This window comes from Marmota monax, unplaced genomic scaffold (assembly GCF_021218885.2).
Source record: "Marmota monax isolate L192 unplaced genomic scaffold, Marmota_monax_Labrador192_F-V1.1 WCK01_AAM20220418_F8-fsc00011, whole genome shotgun sequence".
NCBI classification, from domain to species: domain Eukaryota; kingdom Metazoa; phylum Chordata; class Mammalia; order Rodentia; family Sciuridae; genus Marmota; species Marmota monax.
Genome location: NW_026693082.1, coordinates 10,127,642 through 10,145,196, shown reverse-complemented (window position 1 = coordinate 10,145,196; position 17,555 = coordinate 10,127,642). Strand labels below are relative to the sequence as shown.

General features: G+C 35.7%; 2 protein-coding genes across 9 annotated transcripts in view; one reads left to right on the top strand and one right to left on the bottom strand.

The window, feature by feature from the left end:
* The window catches only part of Nbea (neurobeachin), a 651,894-nt gene that overhangs the window by 175,130 nt on the left and 459,209 nt on the right, over positions 1 to 17,555 (bottom strand). For all 8 annotated transcript variants that reach the window (XM_058582531.1, XM_058582532.1, XM_058582533.1 and 5 more), the window contains one exon: positions 16,382 to 16,518. In XM_058582531.1, coding sequence (XP_058438514.1) covers positions 16,382 to 16,518 — 137 coding nt within the window. The remainder of the gene's footprint in view (positions 1 to 16,381; positions 16,519 to 17,555) is intronic.
* Mab21l1 (mab-21 like 1) lies at positions 12,304 to 15,751 on the top strand. The gene has a single exon (XM_046454128.2). It carries the CDS (start codon positions 12,789 to 12,791, stop codon positions 13,866 to 13,868), a length of 1,080 nt encoding a protein of 359 aa, XP_046310084.1. The 5' UTR covers positions 12,304 to 12,788; the 3' UTR covers positions 13,869 to 15,751.

Genomic DNA, 17,555 nt, shown 5'->3' with positions numbered 1-17,555 from the left:
AGAGTTAATAGATGTGGGGATTTTGTCTTTTGGTTTATTATTTTTTAATTTTTTAACCACATAGAGCAACATAGGGAAAGAAAGTATATTTTGTATTTTATTAATTACTTTCTTAATATTGATTACCTTTTACTACTTAAACCTCAAATGCATTTTTTGAACAATGAATCCATTATTTAACGAAGCCCTTTTTGCTCTATATTCACTAACTTACTCTGGCATGCTCTAGGCATTGTAACTGAAGAAAATAATTAAGCAGAGTAGGTCCTAATTGGTGAGATCACTTTAACTTAATAAAAAAGTTTTCACATTGACTTCAACTTATTAAAAATATCATTTAAAAAGCATTTAGCTCTGCTAAATTATTGAGAAACTATTGTTATTGTCAAAAGGTTAAAATACTAATATATCAATGCCTTAATGAGTCCTATGATAGTCTATAAGTCCTAGAAGCACTTTTATTTGCATTTAAAGTTTATTAACTTTTCTGTGCATTAATCAAGCATGGGGGAAATGTAGATTCCATTTGAAGATGCAAAATTTATTGACAGTAAAATTGATAAATGTTGAAATTAGCAAAATTTTATTCCAAGAGGAACTTATTAACTTTGATAAAGCCATGTACAACTAGAACTGAGATTTTAAGGATATGGCAAAAACTATACAAAAGGTGGGGAATATTTAGTAAATTTATCCACAAATTGGCCTCTTTCTATGAGCAAAAATGTTGAATACATTTAAGTTAAATTTATTTGGCTATGGGTATTCTACATGCAGTCTATAAGAAATTTTTAGAAGAAAGGGGCTTGTTCCTATTCAAAATAATAATAGATAACTTGTTATTATAGGTCTAATTATGTGGACTGGGATTGTGGCTCAGTGGCAGAGCGCTTGCCTTGCACATATGAGGTATTGGGTTTGATTCTCAGCACCACATAAAAATAAATAAATAAATAAATAAACAAATAAATAAAATAAAGGTATTGAGTCCATCTACAATTAAAAAAACAAATTAAAAAAATAAATCAAATTATGCAAATAATTCCCCCAAATAGCAAGACAAAAGGAGTTGTCATGTACTTAGGATTTCAGTAATGTGTTTAAACAAATAAGATGTTTGTTGATACACAGCATTTGCCATCAGGGTTATAGTGGCACACAAAAAGCTAATATGACTATGTCTCCTTTAAAAGAGGCCACTCTGCATTCCCAAATCCACTTGAGTATTAATGAATTCCAGGCATCATACGTTACAAAAGTCATGTACCAAAATCAGCCCTGAACAGCAGGGTGACTTATTTTCAATATAATGTCTCAAATACTAAAAATCCTCAATTTACAATGGGGTTATATCCCAACAAACCCATTGCAAATTGGAAGGGTTGTTAAATTGAAATGTATTTAATACACTAAACCTATCGAACATCCCAGCTTAGCAGCGCAACACACTGTAAAGGTCGTGTTGTTCCTCTCACCATCTTCAGACCTGTGGTCACTATGGCTGCCCAGCATCTCCAGAGAGGAGACTGCATATCACCCAGGGAAAAATATTACAATTCAAAATTAGTAGTATGATTTCCACTGAATGCATATCACTTTTGCACCACTGTAAAGTTGAAAAATTGTAATTTGGGTACTGCTTGTAAGTGGATTTAAAATGCTTATTTCTGTTAAATGGATAAGAACATACAGAAAGAAAAACAGGAAGTAAAATGTAAAAATTTCAAAGAATAAGATTTTGGTTCAGTATTAGGAAGAGCTTTTTAATAATTACAACTGTTTGTCAGTGCAAGTAGCTATCTGAGTAGGTAATAAGTTTCTTATCATGGTAGTAAAAGTAGAGTTAGAGGAAGACCATCCATAATGGCGCAGGGAAGACACAGATAGTTATGAAGAAGATCACACTGTGTTCTCCTCTAGAGTTCTTTCTGTCCTAACATAAAATATCACAGACTTCAGGATTAATTTCTTCCTTCTGATTCTGAATATAGTATAAAATTGCATTATATATTTTAATCAAATGTTCACTGTAAGTTTTACATAATTTCATATACAGTGAAATACTTAGGACTTGTTAAGCGTTAGTACTACTAGTAATCAGAAGAATAATTTCATAATTAAAATGTGTAGATAAGACTTTAAAACATAATCAGATGTGTCACTGGAAAAAGTCCTTATATTTTAGTCTCTGTAACTTACTACAAAATAAAAACAATTGGCATTCACACAACTTTCTTGGAAAAGATTCATTTCAATTTATGATAAAAGAGAGATTTTAATGTGTCTTGATGAGAATGACTTATATAAATCACTAATAACACAAAGTAAAACTATATGGCTAAACCTTTATAAAAAGAAAGTATGCAGAGCTCAGGGTACAGCTCAGGAGTACAGCATTTGCCTAGCATGTACCAGGCTCTGGATTCAATCACCAACACACACACACACACACACAAAAAAAAAAAAAAAAAGAAGAAGAAGAAGGAGGAGAGGAAGAAAGAAAAGTATATGGGTAATAGATACTTTTCCGAAATAATTATTAAAGCAATTATTTCTTTTCAATATTTTACAAACGTATATCCCACTAATCTGAGTAGTATTTACAATGACATGGACCTTTACATGAATGATTCCAATTTGATATTCATTAAACAGTATGTATCTTTCCTAAAAAATTTATTCATATGTGATAGATCAATGCATTATACTCATAAAATTAATAACATAAAATGTCTCAATATTAGTTAATTAAAAGCCTCCTATGGAGAACTTGATGTTTACAACACTGTTCAAACAATCATGTTCTGTAAGCCTATAAGTTTCATTTTAAAATAATACAACTTGTTTCAGAGGAACAGTGGCTACAAATTGTATCTCAGTACAGCCAGTCAACACATACTATGCACATACTTATCTCTCAATGTGAAGTCTAGATATTGTAGTGCCAAGAGCAGCCCAGTCACACAATCCTGGCTCTGCAATTACTTGAGTGATTCTCTGTAAGACACTTAACCTTTCTAAATCTCAGTCTCTTTATTTGTAAATGGGAGTTAAAATATTTGTTGTGAAGATTAACGAGATTAAATACTCACTATTAGTCTTCATCTTATCAATCATCTCTCCGAACTCTTAGAATTATTTTAAGTATTAAATGAACAAATGCATGTAAGTTTTCTGCAAACTGAAAAGAGTGCAGCATTATCTCATTTAATAGGTAATTTATTCCTCTGTATTAGGTTATGTTTAATAGTGTTCATTACCTTATAGGTATATGTATCATAATATTTTTTAAAAATTCCCAGGAACAAATTAACAACTTTAAAAAGAAATCTCAAGTTTGAAAATACTTGGAGGAAACAACCATTAGCAACAATTATTCTCTAAATAAGTTTGGAATGATTCACTGAATTAAAAAAAATTATATATTCATTTACTTGGAATAGGCTGGGTCTACACACAGAGTGGGAGAATAAGGGATTCTATCCCACTCAGGTAAAGAAGAAAAGAACAGAATACATTTTTCTCTCAAAATTTCACTGATATATTTTTTGGCCTAACCAGTCTGGATAATGTTCGCAATTATTTATACCACCTGATTTATAAAAAGGGTTTAAATACATACTCTAGAGTGGTTGTGAAGTATGTCCTTCCTAGTTTATCATTTAAGAATTTTACAGCATTCAAGGGTAAGACACTGTAAATCATACAAATATAAGAAAATAAAAAAGCATTATTTTATGATGTTCTGATTTTTGTTTTTAAAGATACAGATATTGAAACTATCACAGCTGATCATTTCATTCTGACATGAGTTTAAAAGGTTAAGTTACTATCTGAAGAAAGGTAATCTGGTTGCCTTTCACAGCAGCCTGCAAGCTCTGCAATCTGCATAGAGAGGGGCATTTGTCATCATTAGCTGAGCTGTGACAGCTGGCACCCAGGGTGTCCCAGAATCAAGAAGTGGCAGAGACACTCTTGGTTTAGGTTGCCATTAAGTATAGTAGGTTTTGTGAGGATCAAGTATATTTTATGAAAAGCTTTGTGGTGTAACTAACAGCAGTGAACATATTTGAAATTTCTGTAACATGGATAATACAATGATAGCACATAATTAGCAGGTTGCCTCTAGACAACAAGATGCCAGATTACAGTATGAATAAACATCTACTGCCTGCCACTTAGGTAGAATCGTCTGCAATATCCAAAAAGCTCCATCAGAGTCGTGTTTATTAGGAAAAAAAAGTTGGGTTAGGGTGATCAATTAAGTATATTCAGGAAACAGACTGAAAGTCCAGAGAATGGTTCTCAGATATATCTTAAATTAAGTTGTAAACAATGCATAACTTCCCTGGAATGAGCTCAAATGCACATACCCAATATGGCACCCATCTTTTGATAACTTGAAAATGAAAATTAAAATCTTTCACACAAATGCTGTCCTCCAATTGTCTGAAGTGTATGTTACTGGTAATGAAAGTTTAAATATATGCTTTGGTAAAAGTTCAAAATCAGACTCTTCTGTCCAAATAAGTGCTGCTAATTATGGGTCTAGAATAGTCATGATTAAAATATCTAGACAAGCATTTTTTAAACTTCAAATTTTTATAGATACCTTGCTATATTTACTTAATACAAAACTATATAAAAATCAAAGAATAAAGTTTGAATTAAGAAATAGGTTGATCAGACCTTTGGAAATTTAGAATGCTACACTCCCTCTAAAGTCATCAATGCTTAGAAACATAATCAATAACACTAGGTTTTATATTATTATGTAAACTAGTTTTCCACAAATAAAACTAATTTTTGTGTTAATGTAAAATCTATGCAAATACATGCAGTCATTTATCAGGAAAGCTGACAAGCATTCCATATTGGAAGGGGAAATGAAACTGCCTCAAGAATAGAGGCAATTAATTATTTCTGTATTTTTTCTTCTTCTGTCTTGAGGCACAAAAGTTATCCATCCAGTTAAAACAGCAAATGAAATAAAGAGATTTTTTTTTTATTTAAACACATATGGCTTTTGCCTGCAATACTGATCACCACAAGGTCTACAGATGCCCGTGGCTAAATTGTACACTGGCAGATGCACACAGGGGAAAACTGTGCTAATGCAGCGTGGAGAGCAAAACAAATGAAGAACTGAATTTGCTAGTCAAAAAACCAAAAAGCAAAACCCAAAACCCCACTTTTCCCCTGATGAGTTTGGGATTTTGCTTATCAAATACAGGTTAAGGTCACAAAAACAATCAACCTTGGTCTGTTGCAAAAAAAAAAAGAAAAAAAGAAAGAAAGAAAGAAAGAAAAAGATTTTAAGTAAGTGAAGGTGTTTTTTATGTATACTCACACATATTAATAATGTAGGTGAACATTGAAGCAATATAGTTTTGTTTCTGTGAACAGAATGGTTAGCAATATTTAAACTTCTCCATTGTAGAATTAAAAGCTTATGACATTCAAAATCGTCATAGAATGTGACTGGATAAATACTGTGGGAAATTCTAGTTGTTACTATTTTTTAAATTATTTTAGTGGCAACCTCTTAAGGTATTATTAAAAAGTGATGAGGGTTATTATGGGACAATTTCACAAATGTGATATTACTTCCTGGTGCCAAAAAGAATTCTCTATTTAGTATCTGTTTTCTTCTAACAGGTAATGTAAAACTGTATAGAAGTCAATTCAATCTTCTATTATCTGAAATACTATGGCTGTGTGTGTGTGTGTGTGTGTGCGCGCACATGCGCGTGCATACACAGCTTGCATGCACAGCTATATTGCAAACCATAAAATGAGTATATTTCCTAAAAATGGTTCAAGATTATTAAGAAAGCAATAAATTCTTTCTTAATAGGCTTGTAAGCATGCATAACATTAAAATTTCTATTGTAATTGCCAAATAAAAATATAAAACAGAAAGCATTTAAATAATTTGTATATCTTGGGGGAAAAAATAAAAAACTAGTTGTACTATTCCAAGTTGTAAAATGGCAAATACTTGAATGAACATTATTATCAATGAAAATGTGTACACTCCTACAATTTAATAATTCTTTAGAATATATGTAAACACTTAAATATAAATGACAATGTATAATGTAATACAAAATTTGGAATGCAAGCATATGTTCTAAGAATGTGCATATATTAATATTAGTTCTATTTAACCCATTAGCTTCATTGTATTACTGAAAATAAAGTAAAATATAAATACTGATAGATCATACTTTTTCTTTCTCTAGTGTCATAAAAATAACAGTATTACAAATGTGTCTCAAAAGTTGCTTGGTTGAGGAATACACAGAATGGCATATTCATAGACAAAAATCATAGAATGGAATAGGACTGTATGAAAGAATGCCTGTAACTTAAAAAATAGATTAAAACTACAACTGCACTTTTTATTTCATTGGGTTCTCTAGTTTTTATTAGAAACACTATATCTTACAAATTATGTTTCTATTCTGATTTAGATATTTAGAAAATAAAGATGTATAGATTTAAAACTGCTTTTCATTAAACCACTTCTGACTTGATGTTTAGACAACTGAGCTTTTAAGAAACAATAAATTGTTATACTAAGATGTATATTATTAAAATAATAAAAATGATCATATGTAAATTAAAATGAAATATTATGTAGGAGGTCTGCTTATAGATGTTTATAATCTCTATACCTATATGAACAGTACACTTCTAAATTGAGTTCCTTTTTTTTCCGTGAATTATTTGTATTACTGCACTTAATACATATAATACAAGGTAATCATTTTTACTTGATACAATTATCATTTTAAATTATTACTCTATCTACTGGTCATTAAAAAATAAATCCTAGTTTAGAGAAATGACTTTGTTCATTGAAAAATAAGCTCCAAAACTATAAATTAAAAAGAGGAAAGGTTATTTTAGACATGCAATCACTGAAAGTTGATTATCTTATGTACCATATTCTAGTCTCAAGGTCATGTTGAATATTTTCAGTGGCTTAATCACATACAGTATGGAACAGTAATGAGAGCAATGCAGTCTTGGATGACCCACTACAGATGTACAGATTAACGGACTAATCGCATCTGACTACACTGTTTTCTCTAAGTGCAATAAAAATGTAGCATAGTAAGAGCACCAAGGTTGTAGTCATATATGCAAATGCACGTAAATCCATGTTAATTATCTGTTAAGGAATACTTAGTTTTCATTTATGCATGTAGAAAAGAATCACCTGAGTCCATTTATCCCATCTAATTATTTCATAATATTTGAATGAAAAATACAGGCTGAAATCTAACCAAAAAAAATTTTAGTTTTATCAATTAGAAACATAGTGGTGACTTCATGAAGGGTCCATGAGGAACTAAAATATTGGAATCAACATTTCTTCCATAATACTCAAGAGATCAATGAATAAACCCATTGTCCATAACATTTGGAAGAGGTTAGAGATCATAACATATTATGAACAATCTTGATTGATAACCTCTTCTCTCTTTTTTTTCAGTCTACATATGCAACTTAAAATACCCTGCACTTGTGTGTATATATTCAAATGAAGTGAGGAAACTGAGACAATTATAAATAAGTCAGGCTTTAAATTTCTTTTTCTATCAAAGGAAAGATTTGGTCCTTCTTTACCTATAATTTCTTCAAGTCTGCAAATCAAGCAAGAGGCTAATTCTTGTACAATATACTTTCAACATCCATGTTTAATCTCAAAAGTTACTTTCCTTTTCAATACCTATTAACACCAATATCAGACGTGATCGGGCACGTTCAGGGTGGTATGGCCATAGACATATTAACACCAATATCAAGTTTACTAAGCAATACTGTAGAAAAAGAAGTATTTGCCACTACAAGTGATTGCACACTTGGGTGATAAAACCGAGGAAATGGCCTTGATCATTCAAGTGAAAAATAATATTTTTTTAAAAATTAGCCACAATTCTCAGGATGCTCACATTGAAGGAAAAAAATAGGGCCTAAAATGTTGTAAACAGTGACCTCAATCTTCTGCTTGACTTTGTAATGACCCTAATATTAAAACATGAAATAACAATTTTAAGAAATCAATGGTCCTTTCCAAGATTTCAAGCTATTTTGTTTCAAGTGTTCTTATACCAGGAGTCACAACAGGAAGAAAGGTATAGACACCATCAAATTAGATTACCAGAAAAACTCCCTCTATTTTACTTTATTTAATGTGACACATAAAGAAAACCCTGCACAAATATCTGTCTTTAATTTCTCTAGTGGAAAAAAAGAAATATATTGTGTCTGGCAGAATGAAACAGTTGAAATAGCCCGGCTACATTAAAAAAAAGAGGCGGTGGCATCAGATATGTACAATGAGCCTTCAAAGCCACTCCAGCAGTAGGGATAAATAATTTAATAAACTCAACTTCATATTCTTTTTATCTCCCCAGTGTAATAAGCACATATTAAAAAAAAACTTTAAATTCATGAGTTCTTGTGAATAAACTAGCACCCAGCATATAATGAAAAAAATCACAGAATAGTATCTATATAAGCAGTTAATGTGTGTGCATATCATCTAACAGATACAGTTTTCTAGAGGAAAGTTTACAATTGCTGAAATTTGTGCACATGAAATTCAAATTTAAATGAGGATCATTTTAAAAATACAGAGACCTTGCATTCCTGCATCGCACATAATAGAGTTTTTCTTTAAACCTTGTGAGGAGATGGTTTATGCATTACTTTGTGTAGTCCACATAGTAAGTAGATCTACAAAAGTGTTATTAGTTACTCAGGAGATAGTACCTCAAAAGAAGTTTTTCTTTTCTTTTCTTCTTTTTTTTTTTGTACTGTTATTTGGAATGCTTTAAAGTAATAAACATCATAATGTTTGATAATTTTTTTATCCAGATGTGTTTGTATCTTTATTGGATTTTTTTTTTTTCCTACTGGTACATTTTAAATCAAGGCTGCCTGGTGAACTAGGAAAATGAGAAAAAGTCAAACCTTAAAATCCCAAATAACATTCAAATACAAGTATCTTAATCATTAAATCATGAGATTCTTGGGGTACTTTTCCCTTTAATTAGGTCAGTTTTCTTCAATTATCATGCTATTATTAGCCCATGTCAAAGATGGCCTGCATGCATACCACTGAAAACAATTAAGCATTTATTCTTAAAGAAAGGGACACACAAGCTTTTATTCTAGCACCAAGATTGTAGCTATAGCAAAAAAAAAACCCAATGACTGGTATCTTTAGAGTTCTTTTATAAACTTTTCATATATGTAAGAGAAGGATTTTAAGCCATCTATGAATTGCATCATCATTTGAAATAACTAGTTCAATGGGTCAAGTGATATTTTTTAAAAATACTATAAAGTAGTTAAATACATTACTCCTACAAAACAAACCTGACTCCAAAACCTAGATTGAAGTCAACTGAATGACACAAAAATATACTATTATTTTTAATTCTTCTCCATAGGTCATTTTAATTTAAAAAAATGTAAGGGATAAAAAAACAGTGGTCCAGATAGTTTAATTTTCCCTTCAACAATGAGGGGTGTTAAGATCACTGAAAGGATTCAGCAAAAGAAGACAATTCATTTCACGTGTTCAGTGTAATAGAAAATCACTGTGTTGCAGCAACAAGCACAACTTGCACCAGAGTATTATTCTAGGGCGCCCAGTTCACCAAGGAGGATAACAGCGGACCCGCGAAGCTTATGTTATGTAAATCACTATCAGCGCTGGGTGTGATGGGTGCTTAAGGAAACAGCTCTGAAAACGTGGTTCCAGCGTCCTTAAAACCGAATGACTTCACTTCCCTGGAACACGCTAGGACTAACGAGTTTCTTAGTCTTTTTCGCACCACCTATTTTTCTTTCTTAAAGTGCAAATCGTTAGTGAAGAGGCCCCGGTTGCACCAATTAGTTTCCACAAAGTGCTTCGGTGTTTAGCTTCGCTTTAACCCAATTAATCCGCACAGTGAGCCCCGAAGATGCGCCACCTGCGCGCTTGGCTAGGAGAGGCCAGGCCGGTGCCCCTCGCGGGCCAGTGCCCTGCTCACTAGACCCACCCGAACGGCCCCGGGGCGTCTGAGTCCCTGGCTGCCTCCTGTCCTCCGCAACAGGGGAGCGGGGGAGGGTGTCTGTAGGTGGCCCTAGAAAGCAAGGATGAGTTCTCTGGGCCGAGCATCCTTGGCTGGAACCCAAGGGAGAGGCTCTGGACTCCAGGGCCCAAGGCTGAGAGGAAGCGCCAGCTCGGCTCCTGGGAGGGAAGGCAGCGAGTGGTGAGGGGCGCGTGGGCAAAAAGCACAGTCAGGAGCACACCAGGAGAAAGCCGGGGCACCAAAAAGGTTCCTTTTTGTTCTCTCTCTCTCTCTCTCTCTCTCTCTAACTCGCACGCAAAAATCAAGTCCACGGGACAGTGAGCAAAAGAGGAAAGCAAAAGTGCTCAGGAGTGCGGAAGAGGTGGCCAGCAGGAAGCATCCGGGGACCCGCACTGAGTGAGGGCAGAGGTGGCCTTTCCCCAGAGACCCACATCTCCTTTGCCTTCGCGGGCTTCGGGTCCTCTGACTCCGATTTGCCATGTTTTCCTCCTCTTCCAACTGCCAAAAGGTAGCAGTGCGTTCACCCGCGAAGCCGGCAAAGCGGGGAGCGGCTTTTCGGGTTCCCAATCCCTGCCCTAAGGGAAAGGATGGGTCTTGGGAAATGAGAAGATGCATGCCATGAGCCCCAAATATAATGTGCTATTTTAAACTAAATCGGAATTTATCACTCTTAGATACAGAGAAAGCAAATTCTAGGAGGCTCTGTGATGCATATCTGTGCGAAAGAAAAAATAAATAAATAAAAAGAAAAGAAAAATCTAAAGGAGTAAAAAGTGGGAGTCCTCAACAAGAACTGTTAAAAGTAGCGCTGAAAATGCCTACAAACCTGTTAACTGGAGTTACAGAATTTCTTTGAAAATATTCTTATTTTGAAAGAGAAGACATTTAAATTAAAAGTAGGCAATTAAAAATACATCTAGGTTTTAAAACCACTAGGAAACCCCTAAATATTTCCTTAGTCCCTGTACATTAAGGACACAAATAATACCATTTAGAAAAAAAAATCTACATAAATTCATTTCCTCTTGTAGTTTTAAATTTCCAAAAATTAGAAATGTTGATTTCTTTCAATTTTCCAAAATGATGTTTAAGTCAAAAAATCTGGATGATTGAAAATGAATTTTCTTTGAAATTATGAATAATTTCTCTTAAATAATATGAAATAGCATAAAATTAGAAGTTTACTGTCAGGTAGACTAAGGACCCTTAAGATAGGAAATATATCCTTAACTGCACATGTGTAAATAAGTCAAAACCCTCAAACCTTCTAATTTTTGGTACAGTAGATTTGATTTTTATGCTCTCCTGAATTTCTTCTATTAAAATACAACTTATTATGAAATCATACTAAAATAATCACTTGGTCCCAGAGATAATTTCTTTTAAAAAAGCATTTCTACGAGTACATATACAGCTTAGTGTCCTGATTGAAGCACCAGGCAAGTCTACAGAGGTGCATGGATGATTGCAGATTAGGGGGTGTAGTAAACATCTTTTAAACATCCCAACTCACACTGGGGTAGATAACATCTACCACTCCGCAATAATTTGCAGATTCTTCTCAACAAGTGCAAATGAGGAGAAGAAAAAAAAAACAGGTAAAAAGAAGAGCATACTATTTGCCAAGGCTTAAAAAAAAAATCATACAAACATAGGAATATCCAGAATGTGACAAAAAGAGAAAATCACCCAAGTAATACTCCTTCTAAAGTCAACTTTCCCTGTGTGTGAAAGAGCAAATGTGCATTAAAAAAGACCCCAGGATTAATGACACTAATTATCTTAGTCTAAGTGTAAGTTAGTGACTTTCTTTTAGAAAGCCCCATCTAGTTCCCTAATTGATGGATGCCCATTAATACACCTGTATTTGCATTTCAGCCTAAACAGACAAGCAGGGTTTTCAGCACAGAAGAAAGCTGCTTTGCCAAGTCTTTTCAGAACATCAATATGCTTCAAGTAATACCAAAGCTGAGAGATTCCTCTTGATTTCCAAACTGTCTAGGTGGCCTGGGTGGTTTTCTGCCGGCAGCAGCCTCCTACCTTTAGTTTGTGTGCCTATAGCCATGAGGGGGGATTAATTAGCCGGGTTGGAGCTGAAGGAGGCTGTCGTGACGAGCCCAGTGGCGATTGGCCGCCCGCCTGCCTGGCCCTGCCTTTATAATTTCCACACGAGTGCATCTGGGCTCTTAGACAAACCAACAGCAGCTTCTTCTGACATATACACATGCACACTCACCCCGACGCACACTCAGCCCACTTTTCCTCCATCTGATTAACAGTCTTCTACACACAATGATTACGGGAAAGCGTAAATAAATACGGAAAGGGGTGATTATTTTGACTACTGGAAGAGCTTTGCTGGGTCTCAGCGCAACTTTTGTTTTTATTACTGAGAAGGTGATCTCTCCATGCATTTCTCTCACACAAGGATTCTTTAAAAGGCGAAGAGAGACAGAGAAAGGGGGGGAGAACAATCTTTCACTTTAAGACCGGCTGGGCTCAAAGATAAAAGCAAGGGGAAAGCGGCAGCAGCGGGGAAGCCACCGCTGCAGCACGTCGGAAAGACACTTTTGACGTTTCTGAGCGCTGCGGCCCATTTCTCCACCGAAGTTGGCTCCAGCTCTAGCAGCCGCATTGGATCCCACAGCTTACTGCGAGACTCCGGTATACAATCCGGATCTCTGCCCCAACATGATCGCGGCCCAGGCCAAGCTGGTCTACCATCTGAATAAGTACTACAATGAAAAATGCCAAGCCAGGAAAGCTGCCATTGCCAAAACTATCCGGGAAGTCTGTAAAGTAGTTTCCGACGTACTGAAGGAAGTGGAAGTGCAGGAGCCCCGGTTCATCAGCTCTCTCAACGAGATGGACAATCGCTACGAGGGCCTGGAGGTCATCTCCCCTACCGAATTTGAAGTGGTGCTTTATCTTAACCAAATGGGGGTGTTCAACTTCGTGGACGACGGCTCGCTGCCCGGCTGCGCGGTGCTGAAGTTGAGCGACGGGCGCAAGAGGAGCATGTCCCTCTGGGTGGAATTCATTACCGCCTCCGGCTACCTCTCGGCGCGCAAAATCCGGTCCAGGTTTCAGACGCTGGTGGCTCAGGCGGTAGACAAATGTAGCTACAGGGATGTGGTAAAGATGGTGGCTGACACCAGCGAAGTGAAACTGAGAATCCGAGATAGGTACGTGGTGCAGATTACCCCAGCTTTCAAATGCACCGGGATCTGGCCAAGGAGTGCTGCCCACTGGCCACTTCCCCACATCCCCTGGCCAGGACCCAACCGGGTGGCAGAGGTCAAAGCGGAAGGGTTCAATCTCTTGTCCAAGGAGTGCCACTCCCTGGCCGGCAAACAGAGCTCGGCAGAGAGCGACGCCTGGGTGCTGCAGTTCGCGGAAGCCGAGAACAGACTGCAGATGGGGGGCTGCAGAAAGAAATGCCTCTCCATCCTTAAAACCTTGCGGGATCGTCACCTTGAACTGCCGGGTCAGCCCCTGAACAATTACCACATGAAGACTTTGGTTTCCTACGAGTGTGAAAAGCATCCCCGGGAATCAGACTGGGACGAGTCTTGCCTCGGTGATCGGCTAAACGGGATTTTGCTGCAACTCATCTCCTGCCTGCAGTGCCGGCGGTGTCCCCACTACTTCCTACCGAACTTAGATCTGTTTCAAGGCAAACCTCACTCGGCTCTGGAAAACGCTGCCAAACAAACGTGGCGACTGGCAAGAGAGATCCTGACCAACCCGAAAAGTTTGGAAAAACTTTAGAGGATGATCTAATCAAGAGCCTAAGTGATTACTCGTCTCTCTTAAGTCCTAATTAAATGAAAAATTCCTGTTCAATTCGTATCTAATATTCCATTCGCCAGTGCAAACACTCTCTTCCTTAAAAAGGAGTAATACAATGCTTAGGCATCATCTCACCCACCCCTCCAAGGGGAGAAAAGGAAGTATGAGAAGTGGAGAAAAACCCAAACCCCAAGTATTATAAGACTTATTTACGTAAGATTTCATATCTCCCTTGAAAAGTACACAACACCACCCGGAAAACAGCCTGACTGTAATGCAAGACCACGGCGAACACTCTGCCTAAATATCAAAGGATTATAGCAATCCTGGTGATTTAGGTGCATCTGTCTGTGAGTAAACACGATTTGGATACGCCATCTGAAGGAAAGTGTAATGTATATTTTGATTTGTAACAAATATTGTGATCTCACATTGTCTTTGAAAGTGTGGATGTTGGTGTTTTGTGATTTGGTGAACAGAACTTAAATTGCCATTTTGGATACTTCCAGACATTTTCCACTAACAAAGATACCATTTAAAGGTAGATTTCTTCCTGGTACTTTTATCTGTCCTTGAAAGTGTCTGAACTTTAAAAGTTTACATTTTGTTTCAAATATATTGCTTGTTCTATTTCTAACATTCCATAAGTATACTTGAAATGTTATTTAAATATATTCAAAGAAATTTGAATTCAGCTTATATAATAACGCTTGAATATCTGAATTATATATTTGAAAAATGCACTTGAAATACACTGGATAATTTTGTGATTTAGATTTTAATTTCTGTTGCTGGTTTTTATTTAATTAGAAGCTAATAAATGAAGTAAAACAGTTGTGTCTCACATTAAGTTGTTCTTCTATCAAAAGATGTGATGTTTCATTTTGAACACTGACTGCACTTGAACATTCAAACATTTTGAGAAATGTGCTAATGAAACCATTAAAAATAAAACTTAAGACATTGGAGAAAGGCTCTTTTTGTATAGCTACAGACAGTAACCATCTCCTCTCAGTTTCTTACTTATTTATAAGACTATTCCTTTCTGTAATTGACACAATTTAAATCTACATCTGAAAGCTTGGTCTTCTAATTAGTATTTTCATAGCATTTTTTTTGGTAGCATAAGGAAAATCTATCATGATGACAGAAAATACTGAGTTAAAAATCAGACAAATTCAGAGAAAATGAACTTAAAGTCATGATAAAAATTTTGAAATTTGTATATGAAAACCAAGTCAATAAAAGAAAGGTCATTTCTGATCAATATGCTTTATGCAAATAAGAGTTCTATTTGCAGAATAAATTGATAAGAAAACCAAAATTGTTTTCTACTTCTCAGGGCAAACGAATGATAAAACACAAAGACAAGCTTTTGATTATTTAAAATCAAATGCATTCAAACTAATTTTTTGAAAATTCAATGCTTCTGGAGTTAGAAGTGAAGGAAGTATTTTAAGGTGTTTAGTCAACAAGTGCTAACAGGACTGGCCTTAAGTTAGTTAATTCAGGTGGTGGTAGCCTTTTGAACTTTAATTGCAGCTTTTCAAATACTGTTTTATAATACTTTATTTCAATATATAAGTTAAATGTAAATAAAGTTCTGAAACTATGAGAGCATTTGACTATTTTATAGTATCTGCCTGTGAAACATTTTAAAGGAAGATCTTTGCAAAATAATGCTAGAATATGACACTTGTTCTTGAATTTTTGACTGCAGGGAGAAGTTTGTAAATTACACAATAACATGAAATTTAAAACAATAAAATGGATCTCAGAGGATAATGCTGAGATGAATAGCTTCTCTAGTGCTCATTTAAAATTTCCATGCTGAAATTAAGTAAATAAATATTTATGCATGTCAAGTTATCCAAATATGTATTTTCTAGCATTACATCCAAAGAAGAATACAATCTCTAAACATCTGAGTGCTATCATGTGCTATGTATATACATTTAAAATCGAAGATTTTAGAGAATCAGCTTTCCTTCCTCTTAAATCCATATGTAAAATCCATTCTTAATGCAGGAGATGAAAAATGGATGTAATAATGGAGATGAAATTATATCTAAATAGCTCCCATCCTGGTTTCCTTATAACCTTTCAGTAAATAACAATTCACATTGCAATCTATACTTTTGGAAATTAAAAGTGATCTTAATAAGAAATTTCATAAGACCTTTCCTAGTTTTCCCAGAGAGATTGAGAAGTTGCACCCCAGGGACTTGGGAGCTTAAACTACCAAATCTGCCCAAGTGTACACAAAGACACAGAAAGATTGTTAAAATGTGCGTGATATGGTAATACAGGATTTAAATTCATTAATATATTCTTCAATTTCATAAGAGTGTGTTATTTCATTCATTTTTTTCCAATGAGAATAACTAAAGAATGTGCTCCCCTCCCCCACTGTCATTTAAAACCAAGCAAAATTGAAAACCACTTCCTGCCACAAAGCCACCAATAATAGACAAGGAATCACTTTAACTCACTTTCGTGTCGATCTTCTTGAAGGCAGGATCATCCTCATCTACCTCGAAGTAAATTTCTGTCGTGGTGATGGAGAGAGTCCCCTTGGCCACAACCACAGGAGCAATGAGCTGGGCAGGGGTGCTGAGAACCACTGGGCCTGCAAGACAAGGGCAGGGAGTGAGGCTGAGCCCCCTCTGGCCCTCTGCTGCTCCCTCCCAGAAGATACCACAGGTTTTCATTTTTAAAAAGGTACTGGAAAAAACGGTGCCTATATTATGCGGCAACGACTTTCCGTGTTAAAGTCTGCTTATACTTTACCTTATAACGAGACTAGACATAAATAATTCTATAAAACCCTAAGAAGTCAGGATACCAAATAGGTGACCCATAACGTGTGTTTGCAACCTCTGCATAGAAATACTACATGGTTGGTGAGGCGCTGCTATTACCAATTTAAAAGTGCAGAACGGAACCTATAATGTCCGATTCGCCATTGAACATCACTGGCTTTCCAAGAGACTAACCTTCTCATAAAACCTTTGCAAACCATGTAGGCGCTCTTCAATCGCCAAGGAGAGGTGAGAAGAGATGAAGGAGGTCCACTGTACTGTGAAGTAAGTGGTTAGCATTTTGCAGTAAGGTTATTTTAACATAGGCGTTCTAAGGCGCGCCACATACACTTATGCGTACAAATGGACATTCAAGTTCTAACGTGGAAAGGAACGAAAATCGTAGCAGTCACTTTGTAACAGTGAACCCGTCAAAGTGATGAAAATGCGAAGACACTTGAACAAAATTATTCTCAGAAAAAGCGTCGTAAAGTGCTATTTCCCAACTTTTAAAACTAGAGAGACTAGGCTTCGGTAAAAAAGCAATTTTTAAGAAAGTGTGCCTACTATGTTTACTAGAATTCCTTCCATTTAAATTCCACTTATAAGAGCACTGGTTCAAGGGGAGAAGAGTTACACTCTTTAAAATCCCCCAAAGAGGAGGCATTCTTCATGAACCTGATGTGAACATACGACCTGACAATCAGAAATAACGCATTCCATCGTCTTTTTTTTTTTTTTTTTTTTTTTTTTAATAGGAGGGAGTATCCAATCCCTGTCATTTCCCTCCTCGAATGCACACAATCAATTGAGTCAATAACCCCAGGAAAAAGGCAAGAGAAGGCTAGATCCCGTGCTGCCGCTA